The 25,210-nt window shown below is 42.4% G+C and overlaps 1 protein-coding gene across 2 annotated transcripts in view; it reads right to left on the bottom strand.

The window, feature by feature from the left end:
- Positions 1–25,210, bottom strand: part of SETD5 (SET domain containing 5) — a 2,687,190-nt gene that overhangs the window by 68,404 nt on the left and 2,593,576 nt on the right. For both annotated transcript variants that reach the window (XM_044078031.1, XM_044078032.1), the window contains one exon: positions 3,517–3,803. In XM_044078031.1, the coding sequence (XP_043933966.1) occupies positions 3,517–3,803 (287 nt within the window). The remainder of the gene's footprint in view (positions 1–3,516; positions 3,804–25,210) is intronic.

The following is a 25,210-nucleotide window of genomic DNA, read 5'->3' as shown; positions in this document are numbered from 1 at the left end:
AACAAGAAAGAACCAAATCTTACTCACTTTGTCGGGAGGCCATGAACATATGGCAATGGGCGATGGCTACCAACCGCTTTCTCATCGCAACGCACATTCCCGGGAGTTCCAACGTGATAGCAGACAGACTCGGCAGGTGCATTCTACAACCTCACGAGTGGTCCCTGAATCCTTTAGTAGCGGCTGAGATTTTCAACCGCTGGGGTCTCCCATACTGCGACCTCTTTGCATCCCCGATCAATTACAAATGCAGCAATTACTTTGCCCTGGTTCCCCCTCGGGGACGCTCTCCCAGGGACGCTCTAGTCCACAATTGGCCCTCGGGTCTACTTTATGCTTTTCCCCCTCTTTCCCTCATTCCCCAGTTCCTGAAGAAAGCCCGCCGGTTGAAGAGCAAAGTAACCCTCATAGCTCCATACTGGCCTTGCCAAATTTGGTTCCCCTTTCTATGGCCTCACCTGCTAGATCAACCATGGATTCTCGATCCAACTCTGGACTTGATCTCCCATCCACAGAACCTGATTCACCCCAATTTGAACAGCCTGAAGCTCACAGCTTGGCTCCTCCACTTCCTGTGATTGCCAGGCAGAATGATCTTTCTTCCCCAGTACGTGACATTCTTATTGCATCTCGTAAGTCTTCCACCAGAAATACACATCTCAGCAAGTGGAAAAAGTTTACTATTTGGCTGAAGGAAAAGCAGACAGATTCTTTTTTAACACCGGTGCCGGTGGTACTGGAATACCTCTCAAGTTTATTCCAATCTGGCCTTTCTGCTTCTACCATTCTGGTTCATTTGGCCGCAATATCTAATTTTCACAATGGTGTCCAAGAGTCTTCCCTTATGTCACACAAATTATGCAAGACGTTTCTAAAAGGCATAAATCATTTGAAGCCCCCATTTAGAGAACCTACCCAGCCATGGGACGTGTCATTAGTCTTGTGAGCTCTGACAATGTCACCTTTTGAACCAGCTTCTTCATGCGACCAAGTTTCTTTCATGGAAAACTTTGTTCTTGGTTGCCATTACTTCTGCCAGACGTATTTCTGAACTTCAAGCTCTGTGCATCAAACAGCCCTACTTGACCTTTCATAAAGATAGAGTGTCATTAAGAACTAATCCTTCCTTTCTGCCAAAAGTGATCTCTGAAATGTCCATTAACCAAACCACTGAACTGCCAGTTTTCTTTCCCAATCATTCTAACTGGGGAGAGTATTGCCTACACACTCTAGACATTCACAGGCAAATTTGTTTCTACATGGACAGAACTAAGGCTTCTCGCAAATCAGATCGGTTATTCTTGGCCTATTCTGGACCTAGATTAGGATGTGCTGCTTCTAAGATCACATTGGCTAAATTGTTAAAAGACTGTGTAACATGTATTTACAAAGAGCACAATATCCCTCTAACTACAGCCATAAGGGCTCATTACACAAGGTCGGTAGCAACTTCTGCTGCCTTCAATGCTAGTTCTTCTTTACATGACATTTGTGCAGCTGCAACTTGGGCTAGACCTCATACCTTCATCAACCATTACAAATTGGATTTGGCCTCCAGAGAATGAGCATCTTTTGGTTCAATGGTGCTCAGGAATGTCCATCCATGAGAGCCTCCCAGAAATAAAGGTAGCTGGGGACTCTGTCCCAGACGTAAGGAATGAACGAGGATTAACAATATCAGATAAAGTTATGTCTTACCATAATGTTCCATCTGTATTGTTGTCATTACGACCCTCCCTCCTTCCCCCTCCTGAGGCTTATAATGGATTTCAACATCCAGTTCCATTAGGCCATTTGACCAGAGGTACCCTCTATCTTCTTTTGACTTGCAAACAAAATATGAGGTAACAGAGAGAGGGGAATTCTGGGTAAGTGTTTAGCTCGAGAGTTTGCGGCTGGTGCGAGCTTGGAAGATGGACGGCTTGGTTCCGAGGTCAGAACAGACTACCCAGACGTAATGACTGAACAAGGATCAACAATACAGATGGAACATTATGGTAAAATAACTTTTTAAGTGTTCTCTGTTCAAAAGAGAAAGAGCAAGATAAGTTAAATGCCTTAGACTGGTTTTATTTTCATGGGAAATCCCTGGAAAAATGAGCAATCCATGGCAGGGGTACTACTCTGGGAAACAAGCACCTAGCTTGGCTAAACAGTAAACCTTTATTTGCTACTTATCCACAGACCAACAAGAATATTCTCCCTAGTCTGATGTGGACTAAGAAACAGCCAGAGGACATGACTGTCTATCACTAGTGGCTGCAGGTGTTACCACCAGGAGGAGGAGACAATAAGTGGTTCAAGGAATCCAGTACAAATCACTGCAAAGCCCCTATCAGTAGTTGGAAGGCTCTTTTTTCATACAAGCATTATCAAATGAAAAACATCTAAAAACACCATAAAGCCCAGCCCCAGGTCACCCTTCTATATTGCCTTCTCCTCCTATGAAGAATAGTGGCAAGTGTGTGTGTGTGTGGCCACCTCTCTTCCTCCCTCCTGCAAGAATGGGCCCACCCAAACTCAGTGCTAGCTCCGCGAAACTCCTGAGCTAGCAGTTGATCTCTAGTTGCTTGGCAGCAAAATTAAGGATTTATTCCTCTATGCTACCTGTACTGGATGAAGGGTATTATTCACTCACTCTGAACATTTACTCTTTGATTTAAAACAATGCTTGTCATCTCAGTTTCAGTAACATTAACCAAAAAGAAGGCTTTGATGCATTCTAGTACACCTACTGTGAAGTCTTCGATTCTTCAGAAAGTTATCAGAGCACAGAACTGAGTTTTGTCAGCATGCTGCCTGCAAGCCCAGTCAAAAAGGACAAAATATTTCTATGCATGATTTCAAGAATCTGTTTAAACACAAATTTCTTTTCTATCTAAAACTGCTTCATGGTTTTAAATACACTGAACAACCTTCAAAGCAATAGGAAACAAACAATGCCAATACTCAATACAATTTACAAATTAACACAACCTGCCAACAGAAGACATCTATCAAAAATCTGCAAACTAGACATCCTTCTAAGCTTACATCTTCAAAAATATTAACCTCTTCAAGCTGGCCCATTAGTAAAGGACCAAGTGTCTACATAAACTACTGCTGACCAAAGCAACTACAGCCTTAGCTGCCAGAGTGTTGGTCTAGCCAAGAATGATGACTAGGCTTTTACATATTCACCACCGCTCTGAGGAGGGAGATACTCCACAAGATCTCCAATGGAAACATGGGAATTACAGGTTAGCATGAATCTCAAAGATGATGGAACTTAAGAGGGTTTGTCACTTGTGTAAACAATGTACCAGAAAAAGTCAGTTACACCTTATGCATGGAACAATGTCGCAGACAATGACAGACACGTAAACCCTGACTGATAGCATCTGTAAAAGCCATAATGGCTGAGGCATACAGGGGCAGCTGGAACCCAAAATCACAATTAAAAAAGGTTCCAATACCCTTTTGAATCACACGACAAACATCCACACTGCTGAATTTATTCCAAATAGCATTACTCACCATCGACTACAGATGTTATCCTGAGACTTGGAAAGAGATGAAATCCCTACAGATCGGCTGATACTAGTGTCTGGGGGACTGACCTCTTCAATCTGTGGGACTGATGAATGTACAGGGGAAGAAAAGCCACTCTGAGGAGAAGAAGGTGCTCTTGATGATGACCCCAACATGCTGGAAGATTCAGAGTCTGCAGATGTGCTGTTACTACTAGACCTTGTTGGTGTGCCTATAGATGAACCACCTTCTTTAGCTTCTTGCTTCCTTTTCCGATACTCCAGCAATGAAACCTACGAAACAAGGAAGGCGTCTATTAAAAATACACAATAAGTAGTCCACAATAACTATACAGTATTAGAGACATTTTCACCTGGTTTTCTGACGCTGTAAAATGTGACTGTATTCTGCTTGACACTGTTGATACTGTACAACTTAATTTTGTTTGTATTGCATGTACTGGATCTTTTCTCCCTGGGACTCTGCTGAAGAGGGGCCTGTGTGTCCAGCTGGCCTTCCCTGGTCAACAAATGTAAAGTAAATAAATAAATGGCCCTTAACAGAATATGCTAGTTACTAAGGAGTAGAATGTAAAAGCAGTGGAAGCTAAATGAGGGAAAATCTATGAGTTAAGACCAACAACTGCCAACTGCTTGGAAGATCCACTTCTTCCATTTGGGGTGGTCAGCAGACAACAGTCTGATGTATCTCATTTATGTACAAACTTAGATGTCAAGCATCTGAAAGACAGTAAGTGAAAGAATGGAAGGATCTAAATAGCAGATCATGATAGAATTCTCTAAAGTGGGTTGTATCATCACTAACCATCAAACAACTGCAAATGTTCACTTTACAAATTTTTTAAAATAAAGTAACTTTCAAATTTAGTGCCACAAAGCACTAAAGTGCCTCAGAAGAACAAAGCCTTTATCTGGAAACTGATTTAAGGCTATTCTGCATCCCTTCAACCAGAAGGAAAATGAGACGGTGGTAACTGATACTCAGTGTAGGACAAACTGATCACTGTAATCTTCAATTGACTTGAGTTTCAGAACAGCAGAGGGCACATACCAAAAGTTCTTTTTCAGGACTATCCATGCAACTCTATTAGGTCTCACATAATGGTCATTCAAATTGGCCTTTAACTGAAATACAAAACATTTGCTTTGATACTTTTATGCTGGGGCACAGCTCTAAAAATCTGTAAGAAATTTTCAAAATGAAGGACACCTATTTGTGCAATAGGATATTCATATAGGATCAAAGGTTACTAGGGCCAACGGCCCTAGAGCCTTTTTCAGCCTAGCCATTCATGCCCTGATTTTCCCAATTATCAATGCCCATGGGTACAATGACACTGGTATATGCCTGTAACTTTAGGCCATCTAGAAACTGCTACTGTCCATAAGGGCCAAAGGTGACAAGCCAGGGGTGAATTTGCGATTTCCCATCCATAGGTCCAAACTGTACTTGAACAGGCTTGGGGAAGAATTCTGTTTCACAAAAAGGGGGAGTCTTTTAAGGCCACTTTGGAGAAGTCTATCATGACTGGCTATTTAGATCCTTTAGCTATGAAATATTCTATTTGGGCAAATCTACAAACCTGAAGCTTGAGCTCAAGAAGCAGATGGTGGGTTTAAAAACAAAAGCTGCTATTTTTCTATCCAATACATAAAGGGCCTATGCAGCATTGCTCTGTTTACCGACTTCTGCCCATGGTCAGAGGAGAAAATAACTTTGTATAACTTAGCACAATTAGGAATCACTTTACCTTTTATGGGGTTCGTGGTCTGTACTCCTGTGGGAGGAGAGGCTGGACTCTGCCCTTCTGAGCTGGGAATTTCTGGTTAAAGGCTTATAGTGCCTGCATATCTGAACTGCTTCTTACTGTAATTGATACACCTTGTTTGCTGTAGCATAGACTAGATCCAGACCTGCTGAATCTAGCTTTGTTTGTACGCTTGTTGTTTGTTTGCTTATTTCCCCGAAAAGCTAATTCCACCTAAAATGCGGCTTTTCAGCGCTTCTGTGGATCCCTAGTGATATCTGCATTGCTTACTGTACTTATTTCCTTGTTTCACTTGAAAGAAAGTTACTGTTAGTCGTTTTTGCACTTAAGTTACCTGTAACACATTGCATTTAAGTTACCTGGCACTTGCTCACTAAAGCAATTATATAAGTCAGCACTAAAAAAATTAAAAGCACTAAATCCTTACAAACTCCCCTTGCGTACCTTGTTCCCCATTGGCCCTTTTTTTCCAATTATAAAGGAATTCCCAATACTATTCTAGCATGTCCAAATGTCAGTTGTCAATCTCCTCTCCGGTCCAGCTGGTGAATCTGGGAATCTTGAGGCAATGTTACAACTGCCTCATGTACACAGACAACCCTCTCCTCCTCCCAACAAATTCCAACACATGTGAGAGATGCAACCATACAGCCAAACTGGAGGCTAAGCTCTATCAACTCAGTACTGGCGTAACCCTTCAGGAGGAGAATGAAACCACACTCACTACAATTCCAGTCTCACATAGACCTACCACTTCAGCAAACCAAACACAAACGCACAAAAACATACTCGGAGGCTCTAAATAAAAATCTGCCTAAGCAGCAGAGACCTCCAAAGCAGACACCCAAGCAACCGCTACCCCAAAACAAAACACGTGCAACACACAGCTCACAAAGCCAGTGTGCCAAACAGTCACAGCCCTTAAGGCTAAACAACACACCTGATACACTTGTAATAGGTGACTCTATTGTCAGGCATACTGACGTCCCGCTCACCAGGCTGAACAAGAAGGTGGTCAAGGTGAGCTGCCTGTGGGGCGCTAGGATCCGCCACATAACACAAGCACTCATGTCACTCCAAGGCAAGTACAAATATGACTCAGTCATTGTCCATGCTGGTGTGAATGACCTGAGATGTACCTCCCTGGACTACATGAAAAGAGACATAGAGGAGCTCTCTGAGCATGTAGCCCAGGCCGGTATGACCCTGACATTGAGTAGCATCTTACCCTCACCAAGAATGATGCCACAATATGAAGACAAGATGATCAATTTCAACAACTGGCTTAAGTATTGGTGTCATTCAAAGGGGATCCAATGCCTGTCAGCCTGGGATGACATGCTCGACAAGCCACGATGCTTCACTAGGGACGGCTTGCACCTGTCACCCCTGGGCTTTCGGATATTGGCAAAGGCTCTTGCTACCCCCATAGTGCCTTTTTTAGGCAAGGCTCAAAAGACAAACTCACCTCCATAGGTATCACAAGGGATAAGAAACTAAGAGTAATGCTACTTAACGCCAGAAGTCTAAACCTCAAGATGCACGCACTCAAAACTCTCCTTAGCATGGAGAACATCGATATCTGTGCAGTAACAGAAACCTGGTTCAAGGCTCCCGAGAGCACCCCAGCACTACAAGGTTATACCTCACACCATGCTTTTCGGCCCCAAAACTTGGACCGAACCACAAAAGGAGGGGGAGTATCAATATTCGTCAAAGATACCCACACCTCCAGGTTGGTGGCACAGCACGAAGCATCAGAGACTATCCATGTGCAACTAACAGTGGGTAAAACTGCCTTCCAGTTTATAGCCTGCTTCAGACCACCCTCCCAAACCCAGGAACCCCACTCGGCCTACCTGAGAACACTGGAAAATATGAAGGTCTCTCCAAACACCATTATATGGGGCGACTTCAACTACCCAAACATAGACTGGGAGCATTACTCTAGCTTCAACACCCTAGCCCAAAGGTTCCTAGAATTTATACACTCAAATGCTATGGAACAACTTGTTACCACTCTCACAAGAGGGGAAAACATACTGGACCTGATCATCACCAACATGGGGACTCTATGCTCCAGACCAGAAGTGTATCCCTCACTGGTAAGATCAGACCATAAACTAATCTCACTGGATATTCACATGCCGACCCCACCCCCTGCCCAGAAAACCACAGTGAAAAACTTCTCTAAAGCAAATTTCACACTCCTCAAAACCAAGGTGGAATCCTTCAAAGCCCCCGGGCCTGTGGAAAATACGGCCCAGACAGCAGAATCCTTTATAAACGCATTCTATGAACACCTTCAGGAATGCATGGATCATGCAATCCCAAATAAAACCAAGACCCAATCCTCCAAAGGCAGACGTCCTATCTGGTGGACCCCAGCCATAAACAAACTATACAGCAGAAGGAGGAAGCTACTACATGAGAGCAAAATCCCAAAAAGGGAAGGCATCTCTGATCAGTATTAGCAAAAAACTACGGGCACTCATAAAATAGTCTAAGGCCAGCTTCGAGAGAAAAATTGCACAGGACACTAAGGATAATCACAAGGCTTTCTTTAGTTATGTTAGGAACCTGGGTGGGAATTCCCAGATATACTCAGAATTAGTCCAAAATAACAAAAAATACACCGAACCCACAGACATTGCCAGCATCCTAGCGGACAGGTTCAGCGCAAACTTCTACCCCCCCCCCCCCCACCAAAAGGGCAAATATCTATCCCAGCAGAGTGCTGCCCCCCTGACATCTCAGATGCTCAGGTAAGATCCGCCCTCTCCAAAGCAAAAAACACAGCACCAATGGGACCAGACGGTGTCCCGGGCTGCATCCTACATGAACTCCAAGAAGAGCTAAATCCAAACATAAAACTACTGTTCAATCTCAGCCTTACTACAGGACATGTACCCAAAGAGTGGCGTACAGCAACAGTGGTCCCTCTCCACAAAGGTGGTGCCTCAACGGATCCTGGAAACTATCGCCCCATAAGCCTGACTAGCTTGGTCTGCAAAGCTATGGAAAGGATCATCATGGACCTCATAAAGATATTGGGGACCTACAGACAATGGATCCTACCCAGTTTGACTTTGTTAAAACTATCGCCCCATAAGCCTGACTAGCTTGGTCTGCAAAGCTATGGAAAGGATCATCATGGACCTCATAAAGATATTGGGGACCTACAGACAATGGATCCTACCCAGTTTGACTTTGTTAAGGGCAGATCCTGCCTCTTAAACCTGGTCAATTTCTTTGAAACAGTCACCAAGGCCATTGACGAGGGGAAGGTGGCCCACACAGCCTACCCGGACCTCGCAAAAGCCTTCGATACAATACCCCACTCGGGCATTATAGATAAGCTCACCAGCTTAAATATAAACCCCTATGTCACTAGATGGGTTGCAAACTGGCTCAAGGACAGAACCCACATGGTTAGAATTGCTGGAGCCATGTCACACTCCAAACCAGTTACAAGTGGCGTCCCACAAGGCTCAGTCCTGGGACCTCTCGTTCGGTATATATTTCTCGGAGGTACAGGCCAACATGGAAGGACTGTGGCTGACCAAGTTCGCAGATGACTGCAAACTGGGCGCCATAATCGACTCTCCAGCCGACACAAGCATCCTCCAAAAGGGCCTCCCAGAAACAGACAACTGGTGCCAGAGCCATGGCCTCAAGCTAAACGCCAAAAAGTGCATAGTCATCCCCTTTGGCAAAAACAAGTGCCCACAAATTACCACATAGGTGGTAATCCATTAAGTACAGAAGAAGTAATTAGGGACCTGGGGACCCAAGTTGATAGCAATCTCTCATTTGGCAACCACGTGGCCAAAGTGGTTAGAAAAACATTTTATATAGCCCACCTAATCATGAAGGGATTCACATCTAGATCAGGGGAGGTCATTGTGCCTCTTTACTCATCCCTCATCAGGCCCATACATTGAGTACAATGCGCCTTTTGGGATGTACCTTACCAGACACCTGCAGCAACTGGAAAGACCCCAAAAGTAGCTCACCAAGAGGATCAAAGGGCTCAAACAGATGCCATATGCTGCCCGGTTAAACTACAGCTCTATTCAGTGGCATACCACCTGCTCAGAGGCGATCTATGCCTGACGTATAAAGCAATGTCCAACCTGGAATTAATGGACATGCTGCACCTCAGAAAATCCAAATCTCATCGAGCCACGCGCTCGAGAGACTTGAACCTCAGCACTGAAATAAATAGGACATGCTGGAGGGACAGATTCATAACCCGGAGGCTCCCTTCACTCTGGAATAAAACCCCAGTCCAGGTTAGGCAGAGTCCCACATTGACTCTCTTCAAGAGGAATCTTGATGAGTGGATGGGAGATTGTAGGTTTACCCGGGGTATCACTTCTGTGTCACTGTTAGACAGAGGCACAGTATACTAACCTCGAAAAAGGGCATAGCAAAATTAATTTAAAATGGGTGGCGAAAGCCAAACACACTTTGGTTAGGCTTATAAATGCCCTACGGTAGATAGCCTAGTATGAACCTATGAACCTATGGTATTCAAACCTACCGTAAAACAGAAGAATTCCAAAGGATGTTAAATACCCAACCTCCACTACACCAAAAGCAAGTAAATTCTACCTCAATTGATGGATCATTGTTACAATGACTAAGTAACATGAAATAGTAACCATCTTACTTATTTAAGCCAACACCTTTTTATCACAATTAGTGTAACATGTTGTTACACTTCAATATCTGTCCTGAATCTTGAGGGAAAAGCAGTCTTGTTCTTGCTGTAAACGTTTCCCTTAAAGCATTCTATTTCCACATTTTCAGGGCATATGACCCAGTTTTATATCACTATTACTACTTCGACTATTACTACTACTCTTAGAGGGAAAATGGATGCTCATTATAATTACACTTTCATACTCTTTTCCATGCTTTTTTCTAGGGGTGAATCCTTTCAAGTCTTTACAGAGCATGAAACACTGCAACTACTCTCCGAAACAGAGAGATAAACTTGTTAAATGATTCCCTAGCATGACAGATAATCTTAAAGTGGTTAAGGATGCTTAACAAAAGCTTGTTAAAGACATCTCACGAGCTGTTATGGTCAGGTGGCATGCTAGGGACCAATAAGGAACAGTGCTGGCCAGCAAAGAGCAGTGGCAGTAGGTAAAACAACTTTTAAAAGCTGTTAGACCCTCACTCTGCCACAATTTCTAAAAATAAGTATGGCAGAACAAACTAACAGCACTTAAAGCCACTAATTCTACAGTGGAGCATTTTATGTACAGTGCCTCATAACTGTCCCTGACTGTGCACAACGTCCCCATTTTTGCTTCATTTTAGTCCTGTCACTTGTAAAAGTTTTGACTTTCAAGTAAATCTCAAGACTATGTTCAGAAAATATTGCTACAGAATCTGTTCTAACTTTTTTAAATGAATGCAAGCAATATTTAAAGAGTCCTGATTTTGACCACCCCTAATTATTTTTGGATTTGACCAAAAGTCTTAACTAAAGATGTTAAGGGTTATGCTGTTGTGTACTTGACAATGTCAGCCAAGTGCTTTACTGCACTCCTACACGGCTTCACACACTGATGTAGTACATGCAGGAGATGAACCTCCATGCAATACAACAAACTATGACTCACTCTGCAATCATGAAGTACAGTTGTTTAAGTAAACTTACCATAACAGTAGATGTTACAATGATCACTGCTTCAGTAGCTCTAGCTATATGGGGTTATATCCATTCAAAGAGATAAAGTACAGTTGTGTACACTTACCATAAATGTCGATGTTCGAGTGTATTCACTGTTGCAGTCATCACCTGTGGGTTATCCCTGCTGTGGTAGCTCACGGCCGGCTCGAATATCAGAGTCAATTTTTTTTTGCGTCGGCTGCAGTCGCCTGTAGTCTGTTAGGACGTCAGTGCTATAAAGCAAGGCAGCCGATGTCATTACATCAGTTTTTCTTGCCCTAACCTGTCGGAAACACAAGGAAATAAGGAAAAGTGGTCCTGTTGGCTAAAAGCCACCGTGGGAAGCTTATGTCCCCTTAGGAGAAGATGCTATATGGGTGATGGAGGGAGGGAAACCATGCTGCAACAGTGAATACGCTCGATCATCTACATTTATGGTAAGTGTACACAACTGTACTATGTTCTTCGTGTTTCACTGTTGCAGTCCTCATTAGGAAAAGTGGTCCTGATGGCTAAAAGCCACTGTGGGAAGCTTATGTCCCCCTAGGAGAAGATGCTATACGGGGGATGGGAGGGACAGAAACCAGGCTGCAACAGTGAATACACTCAAACATCGACATTTATGGTAAGTGTACACAACTGTACTATGTTCTTCATATTTCACTATTGCAGTCATCACCTATGGGAGGATTCCCAAAGCTAAGGAGAGGGATGGAAGGATAGGTTAGAGTCCTAGTCATGGGTCAGCAGGCCCTGCAGAAGCAAAACCTGCCCTAGATTTAGAAAAAAAAGAGGTAGGTAGTAATTTTGTAAAGGTATGGACAGAGGTCCTGTCCCTGGTGGGGACTCCCCTGACCAAGGCTGTGGAAGTGGAGGCTGCCTTAGTAGAATGGGTATGGATTGACTTGGGGGGGGGTTCCACATGTAGGCCTTAGAAGACATGGGTACAGTGTAATATCCATTTGGAAATATTTTGTTTGGAAATGGGCTTCCCCTCTGCCCCAGGGGCAAAGCTGACAAGTAGTTGGTTTGTTTTTCTGAATGGTTTAGTACGGTCCAGATAGTATCTGAGTTGTCTGTGCATGTCTAGCAAGTTTAGAATTCTTTCCCCCTTGTTTGGAGGGTTGGGAAAGAAGGTGGGTAGGTGTATGGCCTGGTTGAGGGGCACATCAGATACCACCTTGGGCATAAAGAGGGGTTAGTCCTCAGGGAGACCCCTGTCTGAATGGAAAATGATGAAGGTTTACCAGCCATGAGAGTCTGAAGTTCTGATACCCTTCTGGCTGAGATGATAGCTAGTAGGAAGGTAGTCTTCCAGGAGAGGTATTTCAATTCTGCAGAAGCAGCAGGTTCAAAAGGATGTAAGGTTAGTTTTTCTAGAATATAATTCAGGTCCCAGGGTGGCGTGGAATGCCTCCTGGGAGGTCTGATATTAAAAGCCTCTCTGAGGAAATGCTTAATCAAAAGATGAGAGAAGAGGGGTGGGTCTGAATCGTAATAGGCAGAAATGGCTGAGAGAGAGATTTTAATAGAGGAGGAAAGAGAGGCCACTATTGAGCAACTCAGGTAGGTAATCCAAGATAAGAGGGATGGAAGGTACTGGCCCCTTCGGACTGGTTCCAGGAGCAGAATATTTTCCATTTCCCTGAGTATGATTTTCTGGTGTTGGGCCTTCTAGCCTCTGTGATGATGTCTAGGACCCGTTTGCTTAACAGGAACTCCTTGTTAGCTTTTAAGATATAAGCCATGCTGAAAGATGGAGTTTCTGTAAGTCTGGGTGCAGTATCTTCCCCCTCACCTGGGTCAAGAAGTCTGAGATCAGGGGGAAGCTGCTTGGGGGGGCTGTAAGGTCAGGCTGCGCAGTAAGGGGTACCAATGCTGTCTGGGGCAATCTGGAACAATGAGGATGGCCTTTGGTGTCTCCTCCCTTATTCTGATCAGTACCTTGAGAATAAGAGGCAGAGGAGGGAATGAGTACACAAAGAGGGAGCCCCAGGGGAAGGTCAAGACATCCACCTTCCATGCTAGGAGGTGATACTCCCTGATACAGAACTTTTGCAGCTGTTGGCTGAGGTGGGAGGCAGAGAGACCGACTTCCGGAGTCCCCCACACCTGAGTGATTTGCAGAAAGATTTCCCTGTGGAGCTACCATTCGTGGGGGTCCAGTAAGTTTCTGCTTAGGTGGCTTTCCCAGGGTGGTGTTGACCCCTGGTAGGCATTGGGCAATTAGGTGTAGACCCATGGAGGTAGCTGTAAACCAGAGGCTCATGGCTAACCTGCTCAGGGGGTAAGATTGGGTCTCCCCTGTTTGTTGATATTACCCCATTACTGTGGTGGTGGTGTTTGTTTTTATAAGGATGGAGTTTGAAAGATGTACTGCCATGATTTCTTTTTGATTGATGTGCAAGTAAAGTTGCTGGGCATCCCAAAGACCATGAGTGCACCTGCCTGCTAGGTGAGCGCCCCAAGCAATGTCTGAGGCGTTGGTGGTGATGGTCTGGCCGGAAGGGGGGAGGATGAAGGAAGACCCTTGTTCCTGGCACCGACCTCTGCCCACCAGAGAAACTCGGCCCTTATACATGGGGTCAGAGGGAGAGAGGTCTCTAGGAACAGAGTTCTGGCACCAAAGGTTCTTTAAATACCACTGAAGTTTTCTCATGTGAAGCCTGGCCAGAGGAATGAGAAGGATGCAAGATGCCATGTATCCCAGGGCTTGCAGGAACTTCCTCGCAGTGAGGTGACTTCTGGAAACCAGCTGGGTAAAGTAGAGAGGCAGGAAGCCCGGCTTTTCTGGGGATAGGAAGGCCATTTGGGATGCTGTGTCTAGCACAGCTCCCAAGAAAATGATCTGCCTGGTGGGGTTTTGCTTTGATTTCTTCTCGTTGATGGTGAACCCTAGGGAAGTTAGGAGTGATTTGACAAAGACAAGGTCCTGGAGCAGCTTTTCTTTGCATTCTGCCTGAATGAGGCAGTCATCCAGGTAAGAGTAAAATCTATATACTTGTCTGTCTGCAGAATGCTATGGTTGGGGCCAAGCATTTGGTGAATACTCTGGGAGCAGTAGATAAGTCAAAGGGAAGCGCAGAGAACTGAAAGTGTTGTGAGCCTGCTCTGAAGCACAGGAATTTCCTGCACGATTCCCTGATGGGGATGTGGAGGTAGGCATCTTTTAGGTCTAGAGTCACTAGGCCAGGCAGTTTTTGTTAGCATAGGCAGCAGCTGCTGCAAAGTTAGTATTTTGAATCTGGGGACCATCAGGGAGGTGTTCAGAATTGACAGATCCAGGTTGTGGCGCCAAGTGCCCTCTTTTCTGGGAACAAGGAATAGTCTGGAATAAAAGCCTTTGCCTGTTTGATCTGAGAGGACAGGTTTGACTGCCCCTGGGATTTGAGAGTTTTGGACACGTTTCAATGCCTCTGCCCACTGATTTGGAGGCAAGTCTGGGTACCCTCTTGGAATTGGGAGTTCACTGAAAGAGAATTTGTATCCCTGAAAAATAATCTTTAAGACCCATTGGCCCTTTGTTACAGAAAGCCAATAGTCTTTGAAGAGGGAGATTCTCCTAGTTTTTGATGAGTGAAGGGAGGGCAGAGGGGGGACGGGTAGTCATTGCGAGTGTCTGCCATAGAAGGTTGGCTTAGAACTCCCTGCCTTAGAAACTGAAGTGGTCCATTGTTTGCTTCTCTGTTGGCCCCGAGATAGGTGCCTGGATGGTCTGTCCCTGCGGGGCTTACCTTGGCCCTGTCTGCTAGGTCCAGGGAAGGCCCAGTGCTTAGAGGGAAAGTTCCTGCTGAACCTGGGAGGTTGAACTTGAAAGAAATCTCACCGTTTGCATAGATTTTGCTTTGTCTTTCATCTTTTTAAGCACCTCTTCTACTTTTTCCCCAAAGAAGCGCTCCTGATCTAAGGTTGCATCAATAAGTTTAGTCTTGACATGATCAGGGAGAGGTTGTTCCTTCAGACATGCATGTCCCCTAATAACAGATCCTGTCACTGCTGCCCTTCTAGAGGCTTCTAGTGTGTCATATACACATTGTAATGAGTGTTTGGCCACTTGACAAGCAGAGTGCAGTAAATCTGCTAACTCTTTTGAATTGGTACGGTCAGTAAAGGTAGCAATCTTCTGTTTTAATAGTTCCAAAGTGTGTTGTTGATATTTTAACATATGGAACTGACAGTTGAGTGCTCTGACAGCTAAGGTTGCAGAGGTGCATACTTTTTTACCCCATCTTTCCAGAGCTCTGGAGTCCTTGTCAGAAGGAAGAGGATTCTTGGCAGAACTAGTCATAGCTCCGTTAGGTCCCTGTGTAATTGACCTGGGTCTGCAGCAGGATTTCTGTACAAGTATTTGTGAGAATCCAGTACTCTGTAGTACCTGTCAGGTTTACTGGGAACAGGAGGGAGGGCATCGGGGGCCATGCTGGATTCATGAAAATCATCATCCACCACTTCTAAAATAGGGTGGATGGCCAGGGGTCTGTGCTGGGGCAGGTCCAGAAACTCTCAAAGTCTTTTCTTAGACTGTGGGAAGTCCTGAGATTCCCATTGGAAATGCTCCCTGAGGAAGTGAAGGGTTTTCCCAAAGGAAAAGTCTTCAGGAGAGGAGGCAGAAGGGAAGGATTCCTCTGCATCTGAATCCTCATAAGCAGTTAAGGGATGCTGTTCCTCTTTAAAAGCTGAATAGTCAGATTCCTCAGAACCCTGTTTGGTCAGTTTCTGGAGAAGGGTGCCTTTTCCTTTTAGAAGTTGTGGCCTGATTACCCCAGATAAGGGAGAAGAGATCCTCCGCCATTTTAAGCATTTGTGCCAGAGGTGGTGGAGCAGTAGCAAGATAGTGGCTAGAAGCAGATTTCCTAGAAGTGGCCTGGCATCTAGGCCTGAGAGAATCCGTTGGTCTAAGAGAAACAGTAATCTGATGAGAAGACGTTTTATATCTAGATTCAGTAGTGTGAAAGGGCTCCTTGGAAGACAGTGCCTGCGTCGCGGCTCCGGACCCAACAGAGGCAGAAACAGCCAAAGGCTCGAAATACTAAGAAGATTTCTGCGGCATATCAGACTCAGAAAGCGTCTTGGCAGAGGCCTGCACAGATATTGAATCGGGCATCAGGGGCTGCGAAAGCGCCTCACTGAATTTCGGAGAACTGACTACTTGCTTAGTGGTAGTGAATGTCCACAGATTGTTGGCTGACAGACGCCATTTCGGAATGTGAAGACAGAAGATGAAAATACCTGTCTACAATAAGAGCTGTACGGCGAATGGTTCTTGCGTTAAAGAGGGCACATAACCAGCAACGGGGGATGTCATGGTCTGGGTCTAAACAAGTGATGCAGTATGAATGGAAGTCTCGGTGTGGGATCTGATTTACACAGGTGAGACAATTAACTTTTTCAGACATCGGTTAGTGCAAGAAAAAAGGATCCCCAATGAGGTGCTTAGCTTTAGACATTTTCAGCTGAAATTCAAACTCTGGTAGCGACCAACAGGCACACTTCTGAACTGCTTCTGCTACAGGCTCCACGGCAAGAAAGGCTGATGTAATGGCGTTGGCTTCCTTACTTTATAGCACTGATGATCTGACATCAGACTACAGGCGACAGCAGCAAACGCAGAAAAACATTGACTATGGTATTCGGGCCAGCCAAGGGTACACCACAGGCGATGACCGCAACAGTGAAACACGAAGAACATCCTTTGTTCTTTTACCAGAAAGCAATAAATGAGAATGATTAAAATCTTGAATAAAATTATTGAGCCACACCCCACAGTAGACTACTCCTGTGTAAGGAAATTTGAGAAGTAGATACATGTTTAGCCTTCTGTTTCTTTTTGAATGGGAAAATTGGGTCAGCAGTGTTATAAATGGCAGCAGCAGCTTTCCAAGGGATGGGCACAACATTCTGATAAAACAGAAAAGTCTTCCATATTCCCTCTTCCAGTACCAACAAGAGTCCCTCCTCTGCAACAAATGACCACAACAGAGTCACACACCTGCAGGTGAGGCAAACTGCTAGCCTGCATTGCTGGCAAAGGCTATTTCTTTACTTAACTTTGTTTCACACAAACCCAGTAAATAGCACTTTAAAACACATACCAGTCTCCAAAACTAAAATAAATACCATTTCTCCACAGAAAAAAAGTTTAACTTTAAACAACTTTTAAACTATCATGGAAAAAAAAGAGCACTGTCATTTAAAAGTATAAAGTTAGTCAGTCTCGTGACAGCTCCTAGCTTTAAAATAACTTTCATGAAGAGAAAAATAGTAATAATGAACCAAGATAAATGAATAGAAGGTTATCCCCAAAAGGAACTTACCTGTCCAGCAAAGAAACAGCACAGACAAGACAGTGGATTCTCAAAAGCATCACAGGAACATACTTTTTGGTGGCATTAAAGCTCTGAAGGGCTTGGTACCCAAACTTGTCTAAGTCAGCTCAGCTCGAGCTGACAGGTTGGGCACATGGAAGATGCCCTGAAGCTTTGGAAGCTGTCAGACTGTTGTATCCTTGGCAGGATACAACAAAACCCCTTAGAGCTAAAGCTACTGTAGCAGTGATCACTATGATGAACACTCCTTATTATGTTCTTTCTATATGGATGACAAGAGTCATTTCAAGTTTTGCTCTTGAGGCGAATTCCTTACGTCTCAAACACATAAGCTGGTTATGATCGGAGAAGCAGTCAGTTTTAAATATCTGCCACCCCGTTCTTACTAGCTCCAAAGTGCCCCTAGCAATAGAAATCATTTTCCAGTTAAGTTACCCCTTTTGTTTACTGCTGTTCTCCATTTTTTTCTGTAACTTGTGTTTTAAACCTCCCTCCATAAAACCCTCTATCACTAAAACAAACTACATGTTTACTTTGCAGTATGACAGTGTCGTGCTGTATCCTTGTGCGACTCCCCAGTCACTCTTCTCCTTAAACATACCCTATTCTGATATACTGCCATTGCACTTAACGTGGTGATATACAGGGCATTACTTGGTCCATCATAAACTTTATATGCTTTTATTTCAATTTCCCCTCAGAAGGCAGCCATAGCAATTACTCTATCAGACTCTCTTCATATAATCAAGAAAGTAATGCTCTGTTTTCTAACCACCACCATTCACTTTTTTGATGGTCAATGAAGTGAGTGAACATAGCTGACACTCAATTTAACATCATTTTCCATCCATACCTATACATTTGCTCCATCTTTCCTTACTTTTTTATTCTTTACCAGCCAGTATCATATAAGTCATATCAACTACCCATCAAAACAAACAAGGGAAGAGGAAACGGACACTTTGATCCTTCAGCTGCCTTGTTCATTTAATCTCTATCAGTCTATAAAAGAAAAATAGCATAAATAATTATTTTTACTCGACAGTAACTCTCCAAACACTCGTAATACATATACCTATCGTACCTATCAGGAACACAGCAGCCAATGAAAAGAAAAACTTGAGACCTCTAAAAATTAACTTTCCTATCGATTCTTTAATAAATTTGCATAATTTGTCTTTTGAGCTCCCTTCCTGTCACTTCCAACCATTCCTTATATCTAGATCATGGTTTCTTCTGCAGTGTCGGTAGTGCAACAGGTAGCGCACTCACCTTTGGTGCAGAAGGCTCTGGACTCTCTATATTCCTACTACAGGTCAGGTAGATCAATTGCTAACAATGTCACCATCATCAGCCCCCCTTTTTCCCAGATGCAGTTAGGGGTATCATGTTAACTGTAGCCATCTCTCGATTCAATGCCAGACTCCTGCCTTCTTTAACATTCATGCCTAACTGTCAAAGATGATCTTTCACACAATCCATCCACCTCTTTGCTGGACATCCTCATTTCCTCTTACCTTCTTCCTGTCTGTCCCAAATAATCTTCACCAGATTGTCTTCTGCTTTTATGCATGTGTCCAAACCACCATAATCTGTTCACTTTGATCTTTTCTGCAATTGGAGCTACTTTGGCTTCTGCTCTTATGTCCTCATGTCTTCATCTGTCCCGCAGTGTGGATCCTACCACCCTTCTCAGGCACTAGGTTTCCGCAACCTCTAGCTTCATCTGCTCTGCCTTTACTGCTCAGGTTTCTGTACCACACAGTAGTACTGGTCGTGCCGCTGTCTTGAACATCTTACTTTTCAGCTTCTTTGACATTCTTCTGTCAGACTACACCTAACACTATGCCAGTTGTCTTCAGCCCCTCTGATTCCAGCTTTGACCTCTTCATTCAGACTTCCTTTCTCCTCAACCACTCCTCCCAGATACTTGGAAGCTATTTACCTGTTCCACTGTCTTCCCTTCTACCTCAATTCTCAGCTTCTTCTGATTTCCCCAATTTGCTGCCATTACCACTCTTTTATTTGTGCAAAGTTTCATCCCATGTGCCTTCAGTTTTGCATTCCATTCTCCTATCCTTTGTTGAAGTTCTTGCTCTGAGTCTGCCTGTAATACCACAATGTCTGCAAACAGCAACTTTGTTGACCTGTTCCCTTCAACTTGTTTGCTAATGTAATCCACAGTATGAACAGCAGTGGGCTCTAGTGCACACCCACTCCTGCTGGGAACTCCTCTGTGGGACTGAACACCATTTGTACTTAAGTCATTGAGTCCTTGTACAGAGCCTGCACTAATTCTACCAATGTTTCTGGGACTTAGACCACCGCAGTACTGCCCAAACCAGTTTTCTTGGGACGTTGTCATATGCTTTCTCCAAGTCTAGGAATGCCCATTCGGACTCTCCTCATTTCTAGCTTCTCAACTACCCTGTCTCACTGCAAACACCAGGTCAGTTGTGCAGCATCCTGATCTGAATATGAACTGCTCATCTCCCATCTTACATTCTACTACTTTGCTAACTCTGTAGTACAGCATAAGGGGGTGCTGCACTACTGAATGTGCCATCCTTCAGATGATACATTAAACAGAAGGTCCATATGTTTTGAGTTAGTGGTAGCCAAGGTGGATATAAGATTCCATGGTACCTACTGAAAAGGGTAGAGATGTTCCCAGATGCTCTAGCCAAATATCCCACAGTAGTACAAATACCACCTCGTAGATGTGAGCAGCCTACTGGGACTAAGTCAATAAAGGATAAATAAGACTAGTACTACCAATTTATAAATTTGGATGCACTTTTTTGAAACCAAAAACAGATCAAATCTCTAAGCTAACTTGACACACTTATTTATAATTCGGCAAATTCTAATTCAGTATGTTTAAATTTCATTACTTAATCATTTTTAACAATTTGCAGCACTGGTCTTCAGAAGGTTTGCCATTTTGGCTTATTACTTCCTGTACTTCACCTTTGTTTTACTACACCAATCTCTGCTTTCAAATTACATCCCAAACTAATGCGCATCACTCATTTTTATCCTTTGAGACTAACAGTTAAAGAAACATTTTAAATTTCTTAATATTTACATTCTTGAACTTCTCAATGGGTAGAAAGTTAGCTTGCAGAGTAACATGCACATGAACCAACATTATTTTTAAATAACTAAAGAAAACTGCTTCTAAAGGCAAGGAATTGTCAAAAACTAAATTTCTGTAAGTAGTTGAACAGACCAAATTTTAGTTTTCTTAAAACTTCGCTTACACACTATCATCTTTCAAACAGGATTCAAAAACATATGGACTAGTTCCTACAGAGGAGTCTACATTTGTAATAATATCAAAAGTTTAGCTTCAGTTTGTTGGTCATTTCAACTTATTAATTCATATCAAATATTTCACCTTTGTCTTACTATATTAGCAGTCCTTTATGGTTTTACCATTCAAATTTAACTTGGACAATTAATGTTTAAATTCTTAAATTTCTCATTCCATCCATAACCCATTTCTTCACATGGCGTTTGGGTGTCACTTCAATGGTGACCATCCAAGGTTCACACCGTCCTACCACAATCGTTCTTTCGTAACACACCCACAAGCACACTGACACTTAGGGCCAATTTAGAGTATCCAATCCACCTAATTCATTTCTTTGGAATATGGGAAAAAACAGGGCCACCCGAAGAAAACCTATGCGAACACAGGTAGGACATGCAGACTCTGCACAGAAGACCCCCCAGCTGACAATCGAGCTGGAGAATCTCTTGCTGCGAGGCAATTTCTCAATGAAGAGAGGAAGTTGTTTTACTTCTTGCACTCATGTGAACCTCAATAAACCTTAATGTTGAAAAAGCCAGTTAACTATTTTAAATCAAAAACACTGTAGGACTAAAGAAAAACTTTCTTTATTGCACTCTAGTGCAACAGCACTTGAAAGTGCAATTACTTACTTTCAGTCAAAAATTAACTGCCGTTGCTGCAACAGTGTAAAAGTGACAGCCTTTCAGTGACTTGATCAACATACATACATTTAAACCATTACCCAATAAAAAAATTAAATTAGAATGTCCTTGAACTTCACAGTGAATGCAGAGGAAGAAAGTTATTTCACATGTTAGACTTACCTGAACATTAACATACACAATGCTGAAAAAAACTTCCAAGTTCAAAAATATTTTCAAGCCAAAGAAAAGTCTTCTATTCTATATTACAATGCAATACATCCACCTTTATGATACAGTTTTGTATAACATTCATAATGAGATGAGACTCAACTAGAGTACAGATTAAAAATCTTTTACTGTAACAGTACACTGGGCCAACCTTTCAGCAGCCTATACAATTACATACAGAGTTACCAGTGCCCACCTTCAGGTATATCTATGCATTTGGAGTCCAAAATAACACACATATGCCTTGCCTCTCTCAAATCTAATCTTTATAGGTTCAGAGACTAATACTAAGCAAATTAGTATCAACACTATACTAACCTAGCCAATCAACCACTTTCTTAAGTTTCCTACGGCTTCAAGGAAAGCAACAGAAGATACACCAGGGAAGAATTTGAGGCTGCTCATCTAATTATCTACATTTACCTTGAAGATGGCAAGGGTTTTACTTAGTTTGACATAGTGGATGTTTGTTCCAGCGGTGAGGATGTGTTTGATACGAATTTATCACTCTAATGTGACTTATCTGTTGACGAAGATTTAATGAGGGTCCAGGGTTAAAGGATCTTCATTGCACAGATTAATGAGGTCTAAGATTGCAGATTAATGAGGTCCAAGATATATGTTCAGTGCTTTACCAATCACGCTAGTGAAACTGATGGGTCCATACCTCTTAGAGAAAGAAACCTGGACAAATCCATAAATAAAAGTGGGACAAAAGACCAAAACTAGGGACAATTTTTAAATATTGAGCTTACAAACTTAGAAAGTTGATACAAGTTTTGCATTAGTATGACTTTTCTGAAGAGTGGGAAGTCTGAAACTCAAATGTCTGTCATTTTCTAACTTTAAAGGTCATTAAAGATTTGCCACTAATTTGCCGGAAAACCACAATTTTATGAAAAACAGGCAAAAATCTGGACATTCTGAGAAAATCTGTACAGTTGAGGTATGGATGGGTCTTACAGTTACCAGAGTCTGTGGTTAGGCCTCCCTTTTGTAATGGCATTACAATGGATGTTTTCCAGGTTTTGGGAGTATAACACGGGAAGAAGCTTATAGCAAAAAGGCATGGATTCAGAAAGGTCATTTTTGGTATTGATAATTGGGCAACCTGGAATGTTATCAGTGACCATGGAGGATGTATTTTTTAGCTTCTGAGAAGACTTCAAAAGAAATTAAAAGGGGGACTGGGACTGTGGAAAACTCATTGCTTATCCTCCCATTCATCCTCCACTTCTCTGTTAAATGCATCTTTCATCTGAGCTATTTTTATTTTTCTGCTCTCTTTGAATTGTACTAGCTTGACAGGCAACAACTTGCATGCATCACCACCTGGACTTTCAAAGATCAACTCTCCCACCTCAAAACATCAAGGAATGATACCTAAAAATTTCAAATTTATCTGCATTTTTTGTTTGCATCCATAAATGTCCATCAGTTCTTCAGTGACTGTTCAGAATAATAATGCTACACAAACCCTGGTCTTCCTGCTAGACAAATTCCAGCCTGGTTGCTACAATGTAGACAATATTTGCTCCTTCTAATTACAAACCAAAAATGTTATTAGTACTGGACTGAATCTTTCATATCAAAGCTCTGAATGCATGGAATGTTTCACAGATACTAACCCAAAATATTCTTCTGCACACCCAGTCCACTCTGCTGTTTCTTTACTTTTCCATGAAATGTTGGCCTCACCTTCTAAAATTTCACAGTTTATGCCTCCTCTTGTTCTCTAGTCCAATAAAATATTGTCATATCTGTTCAACTTGCTTTAATGTTTCAGCCTCTACCTTGAAGTGCACACATCTGCTACCTTACAGACTCCAGAGCTACCTTCTTGTCATCCAGTGAAGTATGGTTGTTAAAGGTAACTTACCACACCAGAAGATGTTTAAATAGATCACTGTTGCAATAGCCATAACAATATGGGATGCACCTGCCAAAGTTAGCAGACACCCATGTCAATCTACAAAGCTTCAGGCTCCTTCGCACAATGTACATCCACCATTAGCAAAATAATGTGTTGGTATAAGAGGGAAGGTACATGTGTGACAAAACCTCAGAGCCTTCTTGCATTAAACAGGGAGGCTAATGACTAAAGCACTAAAGTAACCTAAGTCATGATGCATCAGAACAACAGAAGTAAAAAGGATGCACCACCCCAAACAAGTGACAGTACTGCAACAGTAATGGTTTGAAGGACAAATATGAATACTGTGACATAGCAATCTATACATTTCTTAAAATCTTCAGTCTTGTCAAAGTAAAATTGTAACTGACTGTAGGTTACAAAACATGAAAAACTCTTTCTCCTCTCTTTTGTAGTTCAGGACAGAATACAGATTCTGCATAGTCTAGTTGAGGATAGATTCAGAAACAGCCTATGGCATTAAAAGGCCCACCCTACTCTTATGAAAGATGCAAAAAGAGAAGGCATAAGGGCCTGCAATTCAAATACTCATCTACAAATCAGATCAATGAGTAAAGCAGTTTTCCAAGTAAGAAATTTCACACGTCCGAGATACCAGTAATAGTGATGTTCACCAAGAAGGTGAAGAAACAAGCTTCCACGAATAAAAACTGATATTTTATTACATAAAATAGTATCGTTGAGCGCTTTCACCCACTAATCGTATGCTTCATCAGAACAAAGAATAATTAATATTATGCACTTTAAATACTCCTTTTGGCGCCAATTTTCAACAGACATTTAAAGGAGTATAACTTATTACAATAAATGTAAAAACTGCATAATAAAACTTCTATAACAATAAAGTTATTCAAATTCATCCAATGCCTAAAAATATATATTCCTATAGATATAAAAACATAAATAGTCATATAATATATATGAATATTTTGTGTGCTATGTTCTAATGAACATGAACAACCCTGATAAAAACAATAATACATAACCTAATACCTATTAAATTCTACCCTTGTGTGTCAATAATTCTCAAGAATTGGTTTGACTGATATGAAGTCTTTCAGTCCCGGGGGGGGGGGGGGGGTAGTGGCATCAGTAAGTAATTGCCAGTAACTCTCTCTAAATGCAAGTTTGCTTTTAGTATTACCCCCCCTGGGATTTGTCCTCACAACTTCTAATATACCAAATCTGAACTGATGGTCTGTACCTTTTTTCATAATGTGTCTGGCTAGTGCATTTTTATCATCTTTAGTCCTTATGCTATATAGATGTGAATAAATCCTTTTCCTAAAATGCTGCTCAGTCTTTCCAATGTAATAGCTAGGACACATCGAGCATACTACCAGATATACTAAAAATTTGGTATTAGTTTCCTTTCTTAAAGAATATTTTCGTTCTATTGTAATTTCTTAAAACTTTTTTATCCTCCATAATATAACTGCACTGTGAACACGCACCACATTTGGAAGTGTGAGTATTCTTCTTATTGTCCTGTGCTTTGGGGCCCTTCTCTAATATACTTTTCAAGTTCTGTCCCATCTTGAATACAAAACTCGGTTTGGTTCCTAACAATTCTGTCATCTCTTCATTTACTAGTAATGTGTCCCAGTGTTTACTCATAATTTCCTTGATTTGACCACTACTGTGTCCATATTCAATAATACAAGATCTTTTATAAGCATCATTGGTTTTACACATTGTACCAAAACCTATCTCAGGTGTGGTACTAAATTTTGTTCCTAATAAAGGAGCAAATTTTGATCCCCATTGTTCCATCACTTGTTTATTAATCTTTT

The sequence above is a fragment of the Protopterus annectens genome, chromosome 7.part0, assembly GCF_019279795.1.
Source record: "Protopterus annectens isolate FY-2018-M chromosome 7.part0, PAN1.0, whole genome shotgun sequence".
Taxonomy (NCBI): Eukaryota; Metazoa; Chordata; order Ceratodontiformes; family Protopteridae; genus Protopterus; species Protopterus annectens.
This window is presented reverse-complemented; position numbering and strand designations above follow the sequence as displayed.